The sequence below is a fragment of the Podarcis muralis genome, chromosome 2, assembly GCF_964188315.1.
Source record: "Podarcis muralis chromosome 2, rPodMur119.hap1.1, whole genome shotgun sequence".
Taxonomy (NCBI): Eukaryota; Metazoa; Chordata; class Lepidosauria; order Squamata; family Lacertidae; genus Podarcis; species Podarcis muralis.
This window is the reverse complement of record NC_135656.1, coordinates 31252908-31269542: the sequence shown is the minus strand read 5'-3', so window position 1 is coordinate 31269542 and position 16635 is coordinate 31252908. Positions and strand designations below refer to the sequence as shown.

Sequence of the window (16635 nt, the reverse complement as noted above, 5' to 3'; positions counted from 1 at the left end):
CCGCCGTCATAACTAAAAAAGAGGCAATGAGAAACTATGGAAACCGGAGCTATTCAGGAGTTCTGTTCCTTTCTAAGTGGGTTATGCTGCTTAAAGCATTTCTGAGGTCGCTTTGATCTTACATACTTTGGCAGCCAGGACACAGATCCAAAAATAGTATTCCTCGAACTGAGCTGAGAGTCTGCATCAATGGTTGTTGTTTGTTAAGTGCATTGGAAAGTACAAGAATTGCTACATTGGGTAAATCTTTTTCTGAGTATAATAATAATAATAAATTATTATATCCCACCTATCTGGCTGGGTTTCCCCAGTGTGAGCAAGTTTTAAAGATCACTTCTCAAAAAGAGTTTGTTTGTTTGTTTTTGTTTTTGGCTGGGATGGGGGGGAATTACCTGGCTACAAAAATAGCTTCCCCTGATTTTGTGCACGGATTTGAGCTTGTGTCTTGTAACTGGACGATATCAGTTGCCTCGGGATAGCTGTTCTGGAGTCAGTGCTGAGAGCGAATACGACTGACCTCCACCTAAATCCTAGCACGGATTTGTTTATTTGCAGAGAGCATAGTTCCCTATGTCAGGGTTTTCTCTCCCCCCACCCTGCCCCAGCTCATGGAGCAACCAGTGGCCAAGGAGGAACACCTGATCTGTTCTACACTTTGTACCCAGAGGCTGAATTGGGTCACATGGCTGGCTCTTCTAACTAGTTGCTCTGCAGCACAGAAAACTTGGATGTAAGAAGATACAGCATAGGCCACATCTGAGCCGGTGACATGGGAAAGTGGCAGGAAATGACCAAGGAGGTAAAGGAGGGGGTGGAAGGAATGGTATTACCTCTGTGTGTGAGAGATTTTGAAAGATCTTGTTTTGTGTGAGTTTGGTGGTTACAGCCAGGAAAAGATTTGAGACGTCCTCGAGAAAAAGAACTTCTAGAACAGGCATAGGCAAACTCGGCCCTCCAGATGTTTTGGGACTACAACTCCCATCATCCTTGACCACTGGTCCTATTAGCTAGGGATGATGGGAGTTGTAGTCCCAAAACATCTGGAGGGCCGAGTTTGCCTATGCCTGTTCTAGAAACTGTGTTACACTGATGCTGACAAAGTCTCCTTTAAGATGAAGATGGCAAACCCCTGGCCCCTCAAGATGTGGATGGATACTCATCATCTCTGACTGTTGGCTATGCTGGCCGGAGCTGATGAGAGTCAAACAACACCCAGAATACTAATCATTAGTCACCCTTGCATAGAGGACTAGCAGATATATTGCTTTTGTACATCAGATATGTGGAAATGGAAATGATATACACAAGGGGAAATGTGGGAGGAAGAACTGTTGGGCAACGTTCGAAAGATAAACATACATTATCCTGAAAGCAGAGATATGTCTAAATCGAGCAGCTGCATTTTTCAGGGTGGTCTCAGCAATACCCAAATCTTTGCAGGGTTGTGTTCAATATGCACAACATCAATGGGAACTTTTACCCCTAAGGTTTCTTCTTAGCTGTGCAGGGTGGGGTTGGTTCATTTGGTAAGTTCTCCCCTGTCCCCATGCACTGCCTTCCTGACAGGGATCCCTGCTCCATGAAAGCCAGTGTGGTGTAGTGGTTAAGAGCGGTAGTCTCGTAATCTGGTGAACTGGGTTCGGTTCTCCGCTCCTCCACATGCAGCTGCTGGGTGACCTTGGGCCAGTCACACTTCTCTGAAGTCTCTCAGCCCCACTCACCTCACAGACTGTTTGTTGTGAGGGAGGAAGGGAAAGGAGATGGTTAGCTGCTTTGAGACTCCTTTGGGTAGTGATAAAGCGGGATATCAAATCCAAACTCTTCTTCCTTTTTTAAAAAAATATATTTTTTTATTGGAAATTTTATTTACAACATAACACAACCCCCCCAACACAGAAATCCACCCCCTTCAGACACAAACATAACAAACAACAAGCATAATTTACAACAATACAAACAACCAAATAAAAGACTTCCTTTATCCTGTTTCTGGCATCCTTATTTACTTCTTATAAGCGGTTTCCTTTATGAATAATCATTAAGATTTTCCTAATTATAACTTAAATATCCACAAAGTCTCCTGCAGACATTGATGAAAACAAGTCCAGGTATGAATTTTAGGGCACTGTTTTGTAAAGTATTCTCTGCATTTTCCCCATGCTTTTTGAAATTCTTGTCTAGTTTGATCTCTAATTGCCTCTGTTAATCTAGCCAGTTCAATATACTCTAACAGTTTGTCTTGCCATTCCATTTTTGTTAGCACAATTTCTTTTTTCCAGTTTTTAGCAATTAGGATCCTTGCCGCTCCTGTAGCACAGAGGAATATTTTCTGATCTTCTCTTGCTATACCTGCGTCCGTTATCCCTAGTAGAGAAGCTTCTGTATTTTTTATAAAGTTATACTTAAACATTTTTTTAAGATTGTCATATACTATGTTCCAGAAGCTTTTGATTTTTTTCACAGGTCCATCAAACATGTATAAGTGTCCCCTCTGTTTTACCACACCTCCAACACAGATTTGTTTTTGTCTTATACATTTTAGCTATTTTGGTAGGTGTTAAGTACCATCTATAAAACATCTTGATTAGATTTCCCCCCATTACTTCACAGGCTGTAAATTTCCTGTTCTTTCTCCATAATTCTTCCCATGCTGTTAAGTTAATGGTTTTCCCAATATCATTACCTCCTTGACCTGTTCGTCTTTGACCTCCCACTCCAATAATGTATCATACATTTTTGATATTACCTTAGTTTTGTTTTGTAATAACACTTTTTCTAATAATGAAGGTTCGTTTGAGAAACCTTCTTCTTCTTCCATGGCGTGCCTGTTATTAAGTAAGAAATGCATAGCTGCATGCTACTTACTTAGCAATGCTTCGTTTGGCACCCAGTCTGCCTGTGTTTCTACTCAGCGCCCTAGTCACCTTACTCTGAGTGAAAAGAGGGCCGCCACTGTGGCTGTGCAAGGTGCCTTGCTTCCTCTCTCTGCAGGAGCTGGAGAAGCAGTACTCCCCTAGCAGGTGGTCTCCCCGGCTGGATGCAGATGCTGTGATTGAGGCTCACGTACAGGCAATGAGCGAAGGTAAAGGGTCCCTGGGCAGTCCACTACCTGGCAATAAGTGGGATGGGAGCGGGCAGATCACCAAGGGGCCACTAACTTCCAACAGATCTCCCAGGGCCAGCTGGTTGTTGGCATTCTTGCAAAGAGCCCTAGAGTTGGTGGACCTGGTACTGATCCAGCAAGAAGGGCATGTTTATCCTTAAGCAAGACTGCATACCCAGGGTCACTGAACATGAATCAGTTATGCTTTAGCAGTTAAGCAACCCTGAGGATGCACTCTGGCCACAGAAGTTCTAGTGGGCCAGCTCACCTCCAGTGCAAGAGAGGGCAAAATCTCACAGGAGGTTCTGAAGAGGGATTGGAAAGAAGGCACTCCTTTGGAACTTGCGAGGAAGGTTTCTTCCCCTTGGGACTGTATTGTTGTTTAGTCGTTTCGTCGTGTTCATCTCATAGTGGTGAGGAGCAATGAAAATTCCCCCAGAATGTCTGCTTTGTTGTTGTTGTTTAGTCATTTAGTTGTGTCCGACTCTTCGTGACCCCATGGACCAGAGCACACCAGGCACTCCTGTCTTCCACTGCCTCCCACAGTTTGGTCAAACTCATGCTGATAGCTTCGAGAACACTGTCCAACCATCTTGTCCTCTGTCGTCCCCTTCTCCTTGTGCCCTCCATCTTTCCCAACATCAGGGTCTTTTCCAGGGAGTCTTCTCTTCTCATGAGGTGGCCAAAGTATTGGAGTCTCAGCTTCAGGATCTGTCCTTCCAGTGAACACTCAGGGATAATTTCCTTAAGAATGGGCCTGTATAGAGGTGGCAAAGCCTACCCCAGTTTTCCGAAGTTTTGAACGAGGACAGGCACCGACAATCTGAAAACTCCTCTGGAGTGTGGTAGGGCAGCCCAGATGTGGCCAGGCAAGCTGTGGACTTCCATCTCTCTGTGCCTTCCTCTGCTCTGCAGGTACCCGCCGTGCCCAGATTGGCACCCAAACTCTGCTGAATGTGCCCTACGGGTTGGGCGAGGGAGAGAAGCTTGATGTGTATCTTCCTAAGGAACACACTGAAAGTAAGAGTACAGGAGCAGCATGGGAATGATCGGGAAACTGGGATGTTGGTGAAGTGCTGGTTGTGGCGAAGAGCCAACGTCAGAAAGCGAGGGGTGGTACATTAGTGGGAGTTTGTGCTAAGTGATGGTCTTTGCTGCCTGGTTCTTTCTCCCGGTTGCCTTTTCAGCCTTCCCCCTGGTCCTCTATATCCATGGCGGCTACTGGCAATTCCTGAGGTGAGTTGTGCTGGAGGTTGCCTAGGCCCTGGTCCTTTGACTGCAGGACCCCAGTGGGATGATGTCCCACCTAGCAGAACCATTTGGGACTGCTGTTCTCTTTCTCCTCCTCTAGCAAAGATGCTTCAGGCTTTGCTGCGGGGCCCCTAGCGACCCACGGCGTTGCCTTGGCTGCAGTTGGCTACGATGTGGCTCCCAAAGGTATGCAACTATGGGGCAAACCGTTTTCCTGTTCTGCTCTCCTTGGCATCTCATGTCTAACCTGGATATTGTGGTTTGTGCTCAGGCCAGCTGGAGGTGATGGTGAAGCAAGTCCGACGCAGCGTGGCCTTCGCAGTTCAGCAGTACACAGGGATCAGGTAGGAGGTGCAGACAGGGTGAAAACACAGAGCACCTTGGGGAAAAGAGACCATGGGGCCTGTCATACCCTGCCGAAGCCCTACAGGGTTTATGGAGGCCCTGGATAGCTTTCCTCTGGCAATTCTACTCCGTCCGACACCCTCAAAACTTCTCACCTGCTCATTTCAACCGCATCTCATTTGCCTTTAGTGGTGTTTATCTGCTTGGACACTCAGCAGGGGCCCACCTGGCAGCCATGGTGCTCTCTACAGATTGGGCAGAATTTGGTGTTGTGCCAAACATCAAAGGTACGGTCTGGGACACACTGATCCCATTCTCTCCCCTAGCTCTTGTTACATCCTAGCATCCCCTCTTTCCCTTGCCCAAACTTCACAACCCAACTTGCACCAAGCTGGAGCCTCAGTAAGACATGGACTCTTTTTCCTTCCCAGGAGCCTTTTTGGTGAGTGGCCTCTATGACTTGGAACCCATCACGCACACCTATGTCAATGATGTTTTGCACATGAGCCGGTGAGAGACGCATCTTTGAAAAGGAATTCTCAACCCATGTAGGGCAGAAAAACTGCAGTGAATCCCTTGGGAGCCCCCTACCCACCAACATGTGGCCTAATATTGTTAACAGCCCACGGCAGGTTAGCAGGATCTGTGTCGCCCAGCACAGCAGCCCCTCAGCTTCCAGCACAATGCAGTTCATGAAGGATCATGTGAAACAGTTTAAGGTAAAGGTAAAGGTACCCCTGACAGTTAGGTCCGGTCGTGGACGACTCTGGGGTTGCGCGCTCATCTCGCTCTATAGGCCGAGGGAGCCAGTGTTTGTCCGCAGACAGTTTTTCCGGGTCATGTGGCCAGCATGACTAAGCCGCTTCTGGCAAACCAGAGCAGCGCACAGAAATGCTGTTTACCTTCCCGCAGGAGCAGTACCTATTTATCTACTTGCACTTTGACGTGCTTTCGAACAGCTAGGTGGGCAGGAACAGGGACCGAACAATGGTAGCGCACCCCGTCGTGGGGATTTGAACTGCCAACCTTCTGGTTGGCAAGCCCTAGGCTCTGTGGTTTAGACCACAGCGCCACCTGTGTTGCCCAGCACAGCAGTCCCTCAGCTTCCAGCACAATGCAGTTCATGATCATGTGAAACAGTTTAGCAGTCACCTATTAAGTTGAATATCTTTGACTTAGAACTTGACAGCATGCTGGTTGAGCAAGCATAGGGATATGGTAATTTCTTTGAGACACACAGTCACACTTGTAGATCACCCTTCCTACTGTAGTCTGACTTTAAAAAAAGTAAAAAGTAAAGGACCCCCCCCAGACAGTTAAGTCCAGTCAAAGGTGACTATGGGGTGCAGCGGTCATCTTGCTTTCATGATGAGGGAGCCGGCCTTTGTCCACAGACAGCTTTCTGGGTCATGTAGCCAGCATGACTAAACCGCTTCTGGTGCAACGGAACACCATGACAGAAACCAGAGCGCATGGAAATGCCTTCCCGCCACAGGGGTTCCTATTTATCTACTTGCACTGGCATGCTTTCGAACTTCTAGATTGGCAGGAGCTAGGACAGAACAACGGGAGCTCAGCCCCTCGCAGGGATTCAATCTGCCAACCTTCCGATCTGCAAGCCCAGGCGGCTTGGTGGTTTAAACCACAGCACCACCCGCATCCTGGTATAAATGCATAAAAGCAGAGTTATTTATTGTTTGTTATACATTGCGGCTTCCTAAATATCGGACTCTTTATCATTATTCATACAACCCCACACTGCTTAACTCCACCATACCATATGATCGCGTGTATGTTTGTTTGCCCCCCCCCCCCCCCCACGATAGGGAGCCATGGTCATGCTGGCTGGGATGCTGGAATTAAGAGTCCAACAATATTTGGAGGGCTAAATATTCCCCTCATGCACACACACATGCATTGCCTCCTCTGCACTGTGTATCAAATAGATGGCATGGCTAATTATTATGATCATTATTTATTAAATTTGTATAACGCCCTTCATCCAAAGATCACAGGGCTTTTCAATTTGTGTACACAAATACTGTCCCCCAAGCACCATTCATATGCATGCACACCAGGCCTTTCCAAATCGACACTACTTGCTTCCCCATGTATTTGAGGGGTAAAGGTAAAGGTAAAGGTAAAGGGACCCCTGACCATTAGGTCCAGTCGCAGACGACTCTGGAGTTGCGGCGCTTATCTCACTTTACTGGCCAAGGGAGCCAGCGTACAGCTTCCGGGTCATGTGGCCAGCATGACTAAGCCGCTTCTGGCAAACCAGAGCAGTGCATGGAAATGCCGTTTAACTTCCTGCCAGAGTGGTACCTATTTATCTACTTGCACTTTGATGTGCTTTCAAAATGCTAGGTTGGCAGGAGCAGGGACCGAGCAATGGGAGCTCACCCCGTCGCGGGGATTCGAACCAACAACCTTCTGATCAGCAAGCCCTAGGGTCAGGTCAGTGGTTTAACCCACAGTGCCACCCACGTGCTTTCAAAATTGTGCTCTGCCTAGAAATGGCTACCTTCTTGGCTTATCAGCAAGCCAGCCCACTCTGCCCCTCTTTCATCTCTGTATGGTCTGTGTCTCTTTCCTCAGGGAGGTGGCCTTACAGAATAGCCCTTTGAGGTGTGTGCCTAAGTTGGAGGGCAGGAGAAATTGCCAGGTACTCATCACTGTGGCACAACATGATTCTCCCGAGTTCCACAGACAGTCCCAGGAGTACTTTGAGGTGCGTTGGCTGATGTTCGCCATGTTGAGTCTCTCTTTAATATTTGGTGGAATATAAGTGGTTTTTTAAAATAAACAATAGAGATGCATCCATGGAATCAAATGATGTGCATCCACACTCCTACCCGTGTATTTAAAGAGCCACATATGCATGTGTGAAAGGTGAACACTACCTAAGACAGGTGAGGGGAATCATCCTCCCATCATCCCTGGCCTTTCATCATGGCTGATGGAAGCTGTAGTTCAGCAACATCTGGAAGGCCAGGGGTTCCCAATACCTGGCCTAAAACATTTACTTAATATTTGCTTCATACTTCTGGTCTCCCATCTCCCATTGCTCTTCATTATGAATCAATGAGACCACCAACCCCATTCCTCCCAAGTCTCTGCCATCTTTCAGAGTAATGCATCTCTTAGGGTAAAGGCACTTGCAAGTACTGTGGTGAGGACAGTTTTGTTAAAATCCCTATTGCTTGCCCATAGGCTTTGCGTGCAGCTGGCTGGAGTGCCTCTTTGCTGGACATTGGAGACACAGATCATTTTGATGTCATTGAGAAGCTCTCCCAGGAAGACTATTTTCTCACCCAGGTAAAGGAAAGGGATCCCTGACCATTAGGTCCAGTCGTGGCCGACTCTGGGGTTGCGGCGCTCATCTCACTTTACTGGCCGAGGGAGCTGGCGTATAGCTTTCGTGTCATGTGGCCAGCATGACTAAGCCGCTTCTGGCGAACCAGAGCAGCGCACGGAAACGCTGTTTACCTTCCTGCCTGAGTGGTATCTATTTATCTACTTGCATTTTGACGTGCTTTTGAACTGCTAGGTTGGCAGGAGCAGGGACCGAAAAACAGGCGCTGGCAAATGAGCTGCAATAAAATGATGGTGGCTGTCAGTATATTTGTCACTTGCCATGTGTTAGGAGTAATGCTTCAGGGAGAGCATGACATGCGCTGCATCTCCAGAATGCTGCATCAAGGAGGACTGCTAATTGTAGCTGAAACAAACAGGACTTCTGCATATATCCTTATAACTGAATGTATAAGCTTTGCCATTGTCATGTAATGTCCAAATCTAGTGTGAAGTCAAAAATGGAATGGGCGATAAAGCCTCCGTCATGCAAATATCCAACAGCATGGGAGCCACTTGTAGTGTGATCTCACATTACTATGGAGCTTAGTGTGAAAATATTCCAACAATGTGGCTGAGGCTGATCACATGGGTCTTCAACATTAGTTGTGGCGCTGATCAGGTGGGGGAAATCCCTGAATTTAGACACACCCATGTGTCTGGAATATTCACACACTTACCCCAGCAATGTGGAATATACATGTGTCTCTGAAACACAAAGGAGCTATGTAAATACTATGGAATTTGGGAAGTGTGTGGGAGGTAGTTCCTGCTCAGGCCAACTTTATAATCACAACACACTCCCGATGATGAGTGAGAAGCTTCAGTGTTGAACCAATTTGTTATGCAAGGGAAACATATTCTTTCTTGATGTTCCAGGTGATTTTGAAAATGATTTCAAGAGGCTGATAGGTTGACACAAGATGGAACTCTCAGCCTGGAGTCCCCATCTACAGCCATGAGTGGCCATCGCTGACCTTGCAAACCCACCCACCCCAATCCTCCACTCTCTCTGCTGTGCTGTTTTATTTCACCCTGGGAATGGACTTCCTGCCAACTGCAATTTTATCCAGTTAAGAAAGAACTTCAGAAGACACAAATCTATTGAAACGGAACTTTGAAACATATTATTCCTTGTTGCTTTGGAGGCAATTGACTCTTCAAGAGAGCACACAGTTCCTTTCGCATGGACTGCCTGACACAGAGACAGTTCCTGTCCACTCCTGCGATAATATCTGTTCCTCCCAGCGTGCTGAGAACATTAAAGTAACACCAACACATAAATTACATCTACATTGTGGCAGTTTATCACCTTCCCCTAGGAGATAGTCTGAATCAGTGAGCACAGGCAAGGCATAATTGCTGCATAAATCACCACGTCTCTTTATTCCACAAAGGGCCTGAGCTGAAGATGGGCATCTTTCACTAACAGCAGTAACTAAACTTTTATTCAACCTTCTAAGTCCATACGAAACTGCCTTATACAGTCAGAGCAGTGGCACTCTGTGCTTGTGCTATGGAGGCCCATGTCTCTACTCCCACGGGCTTTGAATCAGGGACCCTGCAAGCAAGAAGCTGCAGATTTAGAGCATAGCCAGCCTGGAACAGTTCTAAAAGAAAATCATGGGAATCATGGCAACAACGGCTATAACAACTGTGCTGCGACAGCCGGTTAGTTATGCTTTTGCCTTGGAATGGGCCAAAGTTAAGAAATACATCTCAAGTATTGCACAAGTAACGTCAGTTGTAATGATTATTGTGCCACGAATTGGGGGATGTCAACAGTCGGAGATCAGATGAGTGTTTAATTACTTTCTCTGCCCCTTTTGCATTCAGGTGTTGAGTGCTGCACAGAGTTATGATAACTAAATCCTAAGAAGAGGCCAAGGGCCAGTCTAGCCCAGCATCCTGGTTCACACACTCACTAGCCAGGTGCCTGTAGGAAACCCACAAGTGAGACCCAAACATGAGCACTCTTCCTCCTTGCAGTTCAAAATGCTTTCCTTTCAGCCTGGGCACGCTCCAAGACTTCTGGATTCCAGGCACTGAACCAAGTCTGACCTAATGAAGTATTTAGCCCAGCTTCTTATAATGGCTTTATGCTAACAGAAGCACTTCTGCAAGGCATTTTCATCAATTCCCCCCCCCATCAACTGCACCCCTCTGTGCCATATATGCTGTATTGTTCCAGAGGGTCCACCAGCAGTATAGGTACTGGGTGCAAGGAGGATCAGATGCTACCCTGCTTGTGAAAGCACTTCCACTAGTTGCTACCAGCTGGTGCAAAGCCACCATTGGATACAACACTTAGCTTTTTATTTTTACAGAGTGTTCTTATACTCTGCAAAAAAATCTCCCCCAGATCGGCCCCATTTAGCAATACAGAGTAGCAGAACATAATGTTTAATTTGGCAGAATTAAACTCTGGTTTGCATATGTCAGTACGCCTCACTTCAAAGCACATCTGAAAACCGGAAGTTCTGCGTGGGAGGGTAGATGCAAGTTAAAGCTGATTTTCACAATTCCGATAGCCGGAGCAGGGTACGGGGAGAATCTGAAGTTCCAGTCCTATATACACTTACCTAGGAATAAACCCCATTTAATTTAATGTGGCATACAAGTACACTGTTAAACTGCACACCGTTCTATACATATCTGAGGAAGAGCTCTGTTGAAATCAGGCTTGTGCTGCACATCACCTTCTTTTGGTCATTTCTTTTAAATGGCTGACCTTTATTCTGAGACATTGAAACACATGATTAAGCATGTGTTTGTTTAATATATTTATATCTTGCTTTTCCTTATAGCAGTGGAAGGTGGTTCATAACAAACTACAGTATACTATCAAAAGCTACTGTGATCCAAGTGGAGCAGCAAGCCAAGAGATAATAAAACCAAGAAAGAGAGCAACTAAGCCAAGTGCCTGTAATAAAAAAAGCACTGCAGCCATAAACTACATGCTCACCAGAGATCAATCTTCGTGGAATATAGTGGGGCTTAAACATGCAGATCAGTCCCTTTAATTTTCTGGCGAAGTTCGCCTCTCTTCCTCTAGCAAAACATGTAATATGAATAGAAAGTGAAACGTTGGTTTGCATTCTAGTGGTGGTGGGGCATTCCCTGATGTTAACAAAATACCTTCTCTTTGCAACTGCTGTATATCAAAAAAACAAACTGACCCTAAATGCTCGATTTCAGCTCCTGCTCCTCGGCGGACTTCTTACACCCAGCAGCAGCAGCCCAACTATCTTTTTCTCTTTCAAACACCCAGCCTCGTTCTGTTCCAACAGCCACTGAAAAAAAATTTGGGGATTTTTTTTGGGGGGGGTGCATTACGACGAGAAAAAGCCCACCAACCTCTGTCTGTTTACTCAGGAGCAAGTCCCAAGTGCGTCCTCCTTAATAGGAAGTTGGGATCGCGGCCTATTTTAGTGAAACGATTTTACACGTGTCTTTAGCTTCTTTCTCCATCACGTGGGAAGCGAGGTTTCTAAATCCATATTATTATTATTTTGTTTTGTTTCTTCTGCCTCTAACTTTCGGAAATACAGCCTTATTTGCCTGTTCCAGCAAGAACAACGGAGACCTCATAGAGGCATTTTAAAGAGTTCGTCCTGTCTTGTGTTTCTGGTCTTTAAAACGTGCGCAGTTTTGCCTCTTATCTTCTCCTCTAACTGCATTTTATAAAGAGGGAGGACTACAACTCCCGGCATGCTCAGCGAATAGCAGCCGATTTCCCGTCATCCTTTGCTCGGCCGTTGCTCTGACCGCGGTGTTTTGAACGTGGCAGGAATGGAGGCGGAAGCTGCTTCTGCGGGTCCGCAAGTTCGGCCGGGATTCGAGGAGTTTCTGAAGGAGCACCGAGTCGCCACTTTCGACCAGTGGCCCTTTGCCTCCGACTGCTCATGCACTCCAGACCGGGTGAGGGAACCCATTTCTCCCAGCCAGCTTGCCTCCTAAGTACTTTGCCTCCTCATCTACTTCCTGCACTCCATCCATAATTTTACACACTTTTATCATGTCTCCTTTTGGTTGCCTTTTCTCTACTAAACTAAAAATCCCCCAAAGTGACCTTCCCTATCAGGGAGGTTGCTCCACCCTCTTGATCATTTTGGTTTCCCTTTTCTGGACCGTTTCCAGCTGTTCAATATCCTTTTTGAGGCAAGACCATCAGAACTGTAAACAGTATTCCAAGTGTGGTTGCACCTTCAATTTGGAAAACAGTATTTTGATATTGACAGCTTTATTTTTAATTCAATTTGATTTATTTTCCTAATGATCCCTAGCTTGGCATTTGTCTTTCCACAGCTATCACACACTGGGTCAACACCTTCATCAGATTATCCTCTATAGCCCAAGGTCTTGTTCCTGGTCAGTCACTACCACTCTGGACCCCGTGAAATACATATAATTTTTGCCCCTAATGTGCAGCTCTTTACACTTGCTTAAACTGAATTTGCGTTTCCCACTTTGCTGCTTATTCACTCAGTTTGGGGAGACCCTTTTGGAGTACAGTGGTACCTCGGGTTTCAAACACCTCGGGTTATAAGCACTTTGGGTTACAGACTCCGCTAACCCGTAAGTAGTACCTCGGGTTAAGAACTCTACCTCAGGGTGAGAACAGAAATCGCACAGCGGCAGCAGGAAGGCCCATTAGCTAAAGTGGTACCTCGGATTAAAAACGGTTTTAGGTTAAGAACGGACCTCCAGAACGAATTTAAGTATGTAACCAGAGGTACCACTGGACTTCACAATCCCTTTTAGTTTTAACTACCCTGAGCAATTTAGTATCAGCAGCAAACTTGCCTACCTCACTGCTCACCCTAACTCTTTGGATGTGTGATTGTTGAATGTACAGTTGTTGAACAACTTTCCTCCCCTCTCTCTTCCCAGATGGCAGAAGCTGGATTTGTTCACTGTCCTAGTGACAATGCACCCGACGTGGCCCAGTGCTTCATATGTTTTAAGGAGCTGGAGGGATGGGAGCCGGATGATGACCCTATGTAAGTATTTTGTTGTTGGATCTGCTGACTTGCAGTGCCTCCAAATAAGTGCTCGGCATAGACATATCTGCCTTTTTATTAAGACAGAACATGATGTTTCACAGATACTACAGGGATGAAGGAAGCAAATCTGCAAGCTTAAAATAGGGTACAAGTAATTTAGATGGTTTGTCCACATCTTCCATCTTTCCCTTTGCCAAAAGCCCAATATGGCTACTTAAGACCCAGTGAGACCACTTATCATAGGCAGGTTACATTTATCTAGTTTATTTGATCTTTGAACATCTGGCTACATTTAAGCAGGTGGTTAGATTATGCAGTATGGTGTGGACTGCATTTGCAAAGAGTGAATATTAATTCTGTTCCATGTTCCTGATGCCACACTGCACAACACTAATCAGGCCAAATTCCCCTGGCTGCTCTGCAAGCCAGTAATGCTAATAAGGGCTCTCTATTGACTAGCCTCAAAGGCAGGTGTGTCTGAAAACTGCCTGCATAGCTGTGTCTGGTGATGCACGCCACTCCAATCTTTGAGCAGTGAGACACTCCCAAGGGTTCCAGTGCTTACCCAGGTTTCCTTGGAATGAGATCAGTGGAGTCATGGTTTTATTTACACATTTATTTAAAAACCTAAGCATAGGGTGGAGGGTCTCAAAGCATTAATACCCCAAAAGATCTTGCTTCCCCATTCTGTTACTAGGAAACCCCCAACTTCCAGTACAGCACACAGCTAAATGTGTCTCTCATCGGCTTTGCAGCGTCTCCCAGTTCTTTTGCTGGCTCATATAGCAGTTCTCTCCAGTGCAGCCCCACCTTCCTGGCCATGTAAGTCGTTTCTCACTTAGATGCCACTATTAAAACCCAGCTCCTTCCTCTGAAGTGCATATCAAGGCACTAAAAATAGCTATCTGAGCTTCATCTGCAAATGAATTTGCTTGATCACTTTCCCAACCTCCCCCCAAATTTAGATTATCTACTTCCAAATATAAAATGTCTGCCCTGCGCATACAAAAAACAAACAGCAGCATAACACCTTGCCCTTAGGTAAAGGGACAGGGACAGGTTAAAACAGTGAGAAAGTTCTGTGTCCATATTGGCAGCAAGTGATTTGCTTTGAAGCAGGCCTAACCTAGAGACTTAGAACAAGCATCCTATACTGGACCAGTGGTGGGGTAGTAAATTTTCTACTGATTTGCCGCCCGCCCACCCTTGGAAAAGGTTCTGTTTCATTAGTATCAATGAATGGATGCCAGTAGCAACTAAATATTAGGGAAGCTTGACACTTTCAATGTTTCTGCCTTTGTTTACAAGTAAAAGAAGCATGCTAGATTAGATTACTCTCTATGGCACGAGAAAATTTTCCTACACAAATTGCCCTAATTTTCACAGAAAAATTGAACAATTCAAAAATTTGGTGGAAAGCCTAGGGAGTGAGGAGGGATGTCATCTATTCTACTTTAATTCAGGAGATCAGATATGTTATTTCAGAAGTTATTACAAGACCAGCTGGTGCTGTGCAATCCACTGCTGAATGTAAAGCTGGCACATGACATCAAGTGGTTGTAAACTGAGCAGCGTAAACATTTAACGTCTTCAAGAGAAAGGCAGTTTCAGTAGCTGAATTTAGGGGTGAGCAAACTTTTTCAGCAGGGGGCTTGTCCACTGTCCCTCAGATCTTGTGGGGGGCCGGACTATATTTTGGAGGGAAAAAATGAACGAATTCCTATGCCCCACAAATAACCCAGAGATGCATTTTAAATAAAAGCACACATTCCACTCATGTCAAAACATGCTGATTCCCGGACCGTCCGCGGACCAGATTTAGAAGGTGATTGGGCTGGATCCAGCCCCCAGGCCTTAGTTTGCCTACCCATGAGTTAAAGCCTCTAAATCCGTGTAAATGTTGGCCTCACATATGCTACCTTTATCCCTGCAAGATTTGTAAAAAGTTTTAAATCTCTTAGTAGCTCTTCACTCTGAACCCTAGAGAGGTCTGCCTTATCCTTTATGAACCATTGTGCTAATATAGTTTGTCCTTCTTTCTAGGGAAGAGCACCGGAAACACTCTCCCAACTGTGCATTTCTGGCTCTCCAGAAAGATATTAAGGACTTGACACTGCAAGAGTTTATGAGACTTTGCAAGGAGAGAATGAAGGCCTTGGTCGTAAGTATGGTTTGCAGGGAGCTGTGAATGTACTCAAGCTTTTCCTGCTCTCCTGTTCTCCCTACAACAGTGCTTGCCAAAATTGTGTCTCTAGCAGTTTTTGGACTACAACTTCCATCATCCCTAGCTATCAGGACCAGGGGTCAGGGAATATGGGGACTGTAGTTCAAAAACAGCTGGGGACTCAAGTTTGGGAAACCTTGCCCTACAGTTTCAAAATGGTCATTTAGAACCCCACCCTCCTCCACACCAGATCATACACAGTCTCTTGCCCATAGAACCGCCTTGATTTGAAGATAGTGTTCTTCACTGGTTTGGCTGCAACTGTGAGATCAGTTTGGCTTTCCCTGCTGTTGTATGGTTTTCCTGCTTGCTTCTCAAAGTGAATAGCCACTGCCCACCCCCTACCTGCAGCAAAGCCCTCCTCTTGTATTCCACTTTACAGCTCAAACACTTTCCTTTTCATTAGTTACTAACAGGACTTCCTTTCTGTTTTTCTCCTAGAGAAAGGAAATTAACCAGAAAATTAACGACTTGGAAAAACGTGCTGAGAAGACGCGTAATGCAATTGAATTGTTGCGTATGTAATGTTCCCAGTGTACTATCTCCATTGAATACAATGAGGCTTAAACATGCCAATCAGTCCCTTTAATTTTCTGGCGAAGTAAACATTCGCCTCCCTTCCTCTAGCAAAACATGTAATATGAATAGAAAGTGAAACGTTGGTTTGCAGTCTGCCGGTGGAGGGGAGGGGAAGCATTCTCCTATGTTTACAAAATACCTTCTCTTTGCAACTGCTGTATATGAACAAAACAAACTGACCCTAAATGCTCAATTTCAGCTCCTCAGCAGACTTCTTACACCCAGCAGCAGCAGCCAAACTATCTTTTTCTCTTCAAACACCCACCCTTGTTCTGTTCCAACAGCCACTGAACAAAATTTCTGGGGTGTTTTTTTATGGGGGGAGGGTGCATTACAACGAGAAAAAGCCCATCAACCTCTGTCTGTTTACTCATAAGCAAGTCCCAAGTGTGTCTTCCCTAATATGGTTAGGATCACAGTACTATGCTGTGGTAGCTCCTGAGGCAGGGCTGTTTGGAACTTGGACAAGACCCAAAGACCTCTCGACTGCGTTCCTACATTCACACCTGTGGCTCTGGTCAAGTTGCACTTAAGGGCTGAATGAAGATATCTGCAGCTCTCCACTGATTTCTGTGGGTTATCCTGCACATTAGGACAATAATGCCAAATATATAGATTCACTAAGGTAGTCTAATTTAACTGGAATGTCATAGTAATGTTAATGTCATATTAAAAAGCTCAGTGAAAACATCATTACTGTGAATTATTAGGATGAGGCGGGGGCAGGGAGTACCAAATATATGGTATGCAAATCTGGTAGTTTTAACTCAAAA

The 16635-nt window shown here is 45.6% G+C and overlaps 2 protein-coding genes across 2 annotated transcripts; both read left to right on the top strand.

The window, feature by feature from the left end:
* The first annotated feature begins 639 nt into the window (after nt 1-639).
* On the top strand, nt 640-9340 carry AFMID (arylformamidase). Its single transcript, XM_028715534.2, has 11 exons — nt 640-799; nt 2992-3082; nt 4019-4123; nt 4291-4339; nt 4455-4540; nt 4626-4698; nt 4889-4986; nt 5131-5209; nt 7298-7430; nt 7913-8017; nt 8933-9340. The coding sequence occupies exons 1-11, from the start codon at nt 770-772 to the stop codon at nt 8960-8962; spliced, it is 879 nt and encodes a 292-aa protein (XP_028571367.2). The 5' UTR covers nt 640-769; the 3' UTR covers nt 8963-9340.
* A 2473-nt stretch (nt 9341-11813) lies between these two features.
* BIRC5 (baculoviral IAP repeat containing 5) lies at nt 11814-16555 on the top strand. Its single transcript, XM_028715557.2, has 4 exons — nt 11814-11974; nt 12947-13056; nt 15103-15220; nt 15725-16555. The coding sequence occupies exons 1-4, from the start codon at nt 11846-11848 to the stop codon at nt 15806-15808; spliced, it is 441 nt and encodes a 146-aa protein (XP_028571390.2). The 5' UTR covers nt 11814-11845; the 3' UTR covers nt 15809-16555.
* Nucleotides 16556-16635: the final 80 nt, after the last annotated feature.

What these genes read in the sequence shown, in the direction of transcription:
- AFMID (XM_028715534.2), top strand. Translation starts at nt 770, where the DNA reads ATGGGAAAGTGGCAGGAAATGACCAAGGAG. An exon ending in TCCTAAGGAACACACTGAAA is followed by an intron (nt 4,124 to 4,290) that starts GTAAGAGTACAG and finishes TTGCCTTTTCAG; the next exon opens with CCTTCCCCCTGGTCCTCTAT. An exon ending in CTACGATGTGGCTCCCAAAG is followed by an intron (nt 4,541 to 4,625) that starts GTATGCAACTAT and finishes GTTTGTGCTCAG; the next exon opens with GCCAGCTGGAGGTGATGGTG.
- BIRC5 (XM_028715557.2), top strand. Translation starts at nt 11,846, where the DNA reads ATGGAGGCGGAAGCTGCTTCTGCGGGTCCGCAAGTTCGGCCGGGATTC. An exon ending in GCTCATGCACTCCAGACCGG is followed by an intron (nt 11,975 to 12,946) that starts GTGAGGGAACCC and finishes CTCTCTTCCCAG; the next exon opens with ATGGCAGAAGCTGGATTTGT. An exon ending in AGAGAATGAAGGCCTTGGTC is followed by an intron (nt 15,221 to 15,724) that starts GTAAGTATGGTT and finishes TTTTTCTCCTAG; the next exon opens with AGAAAGGAAATTAACCAGAA.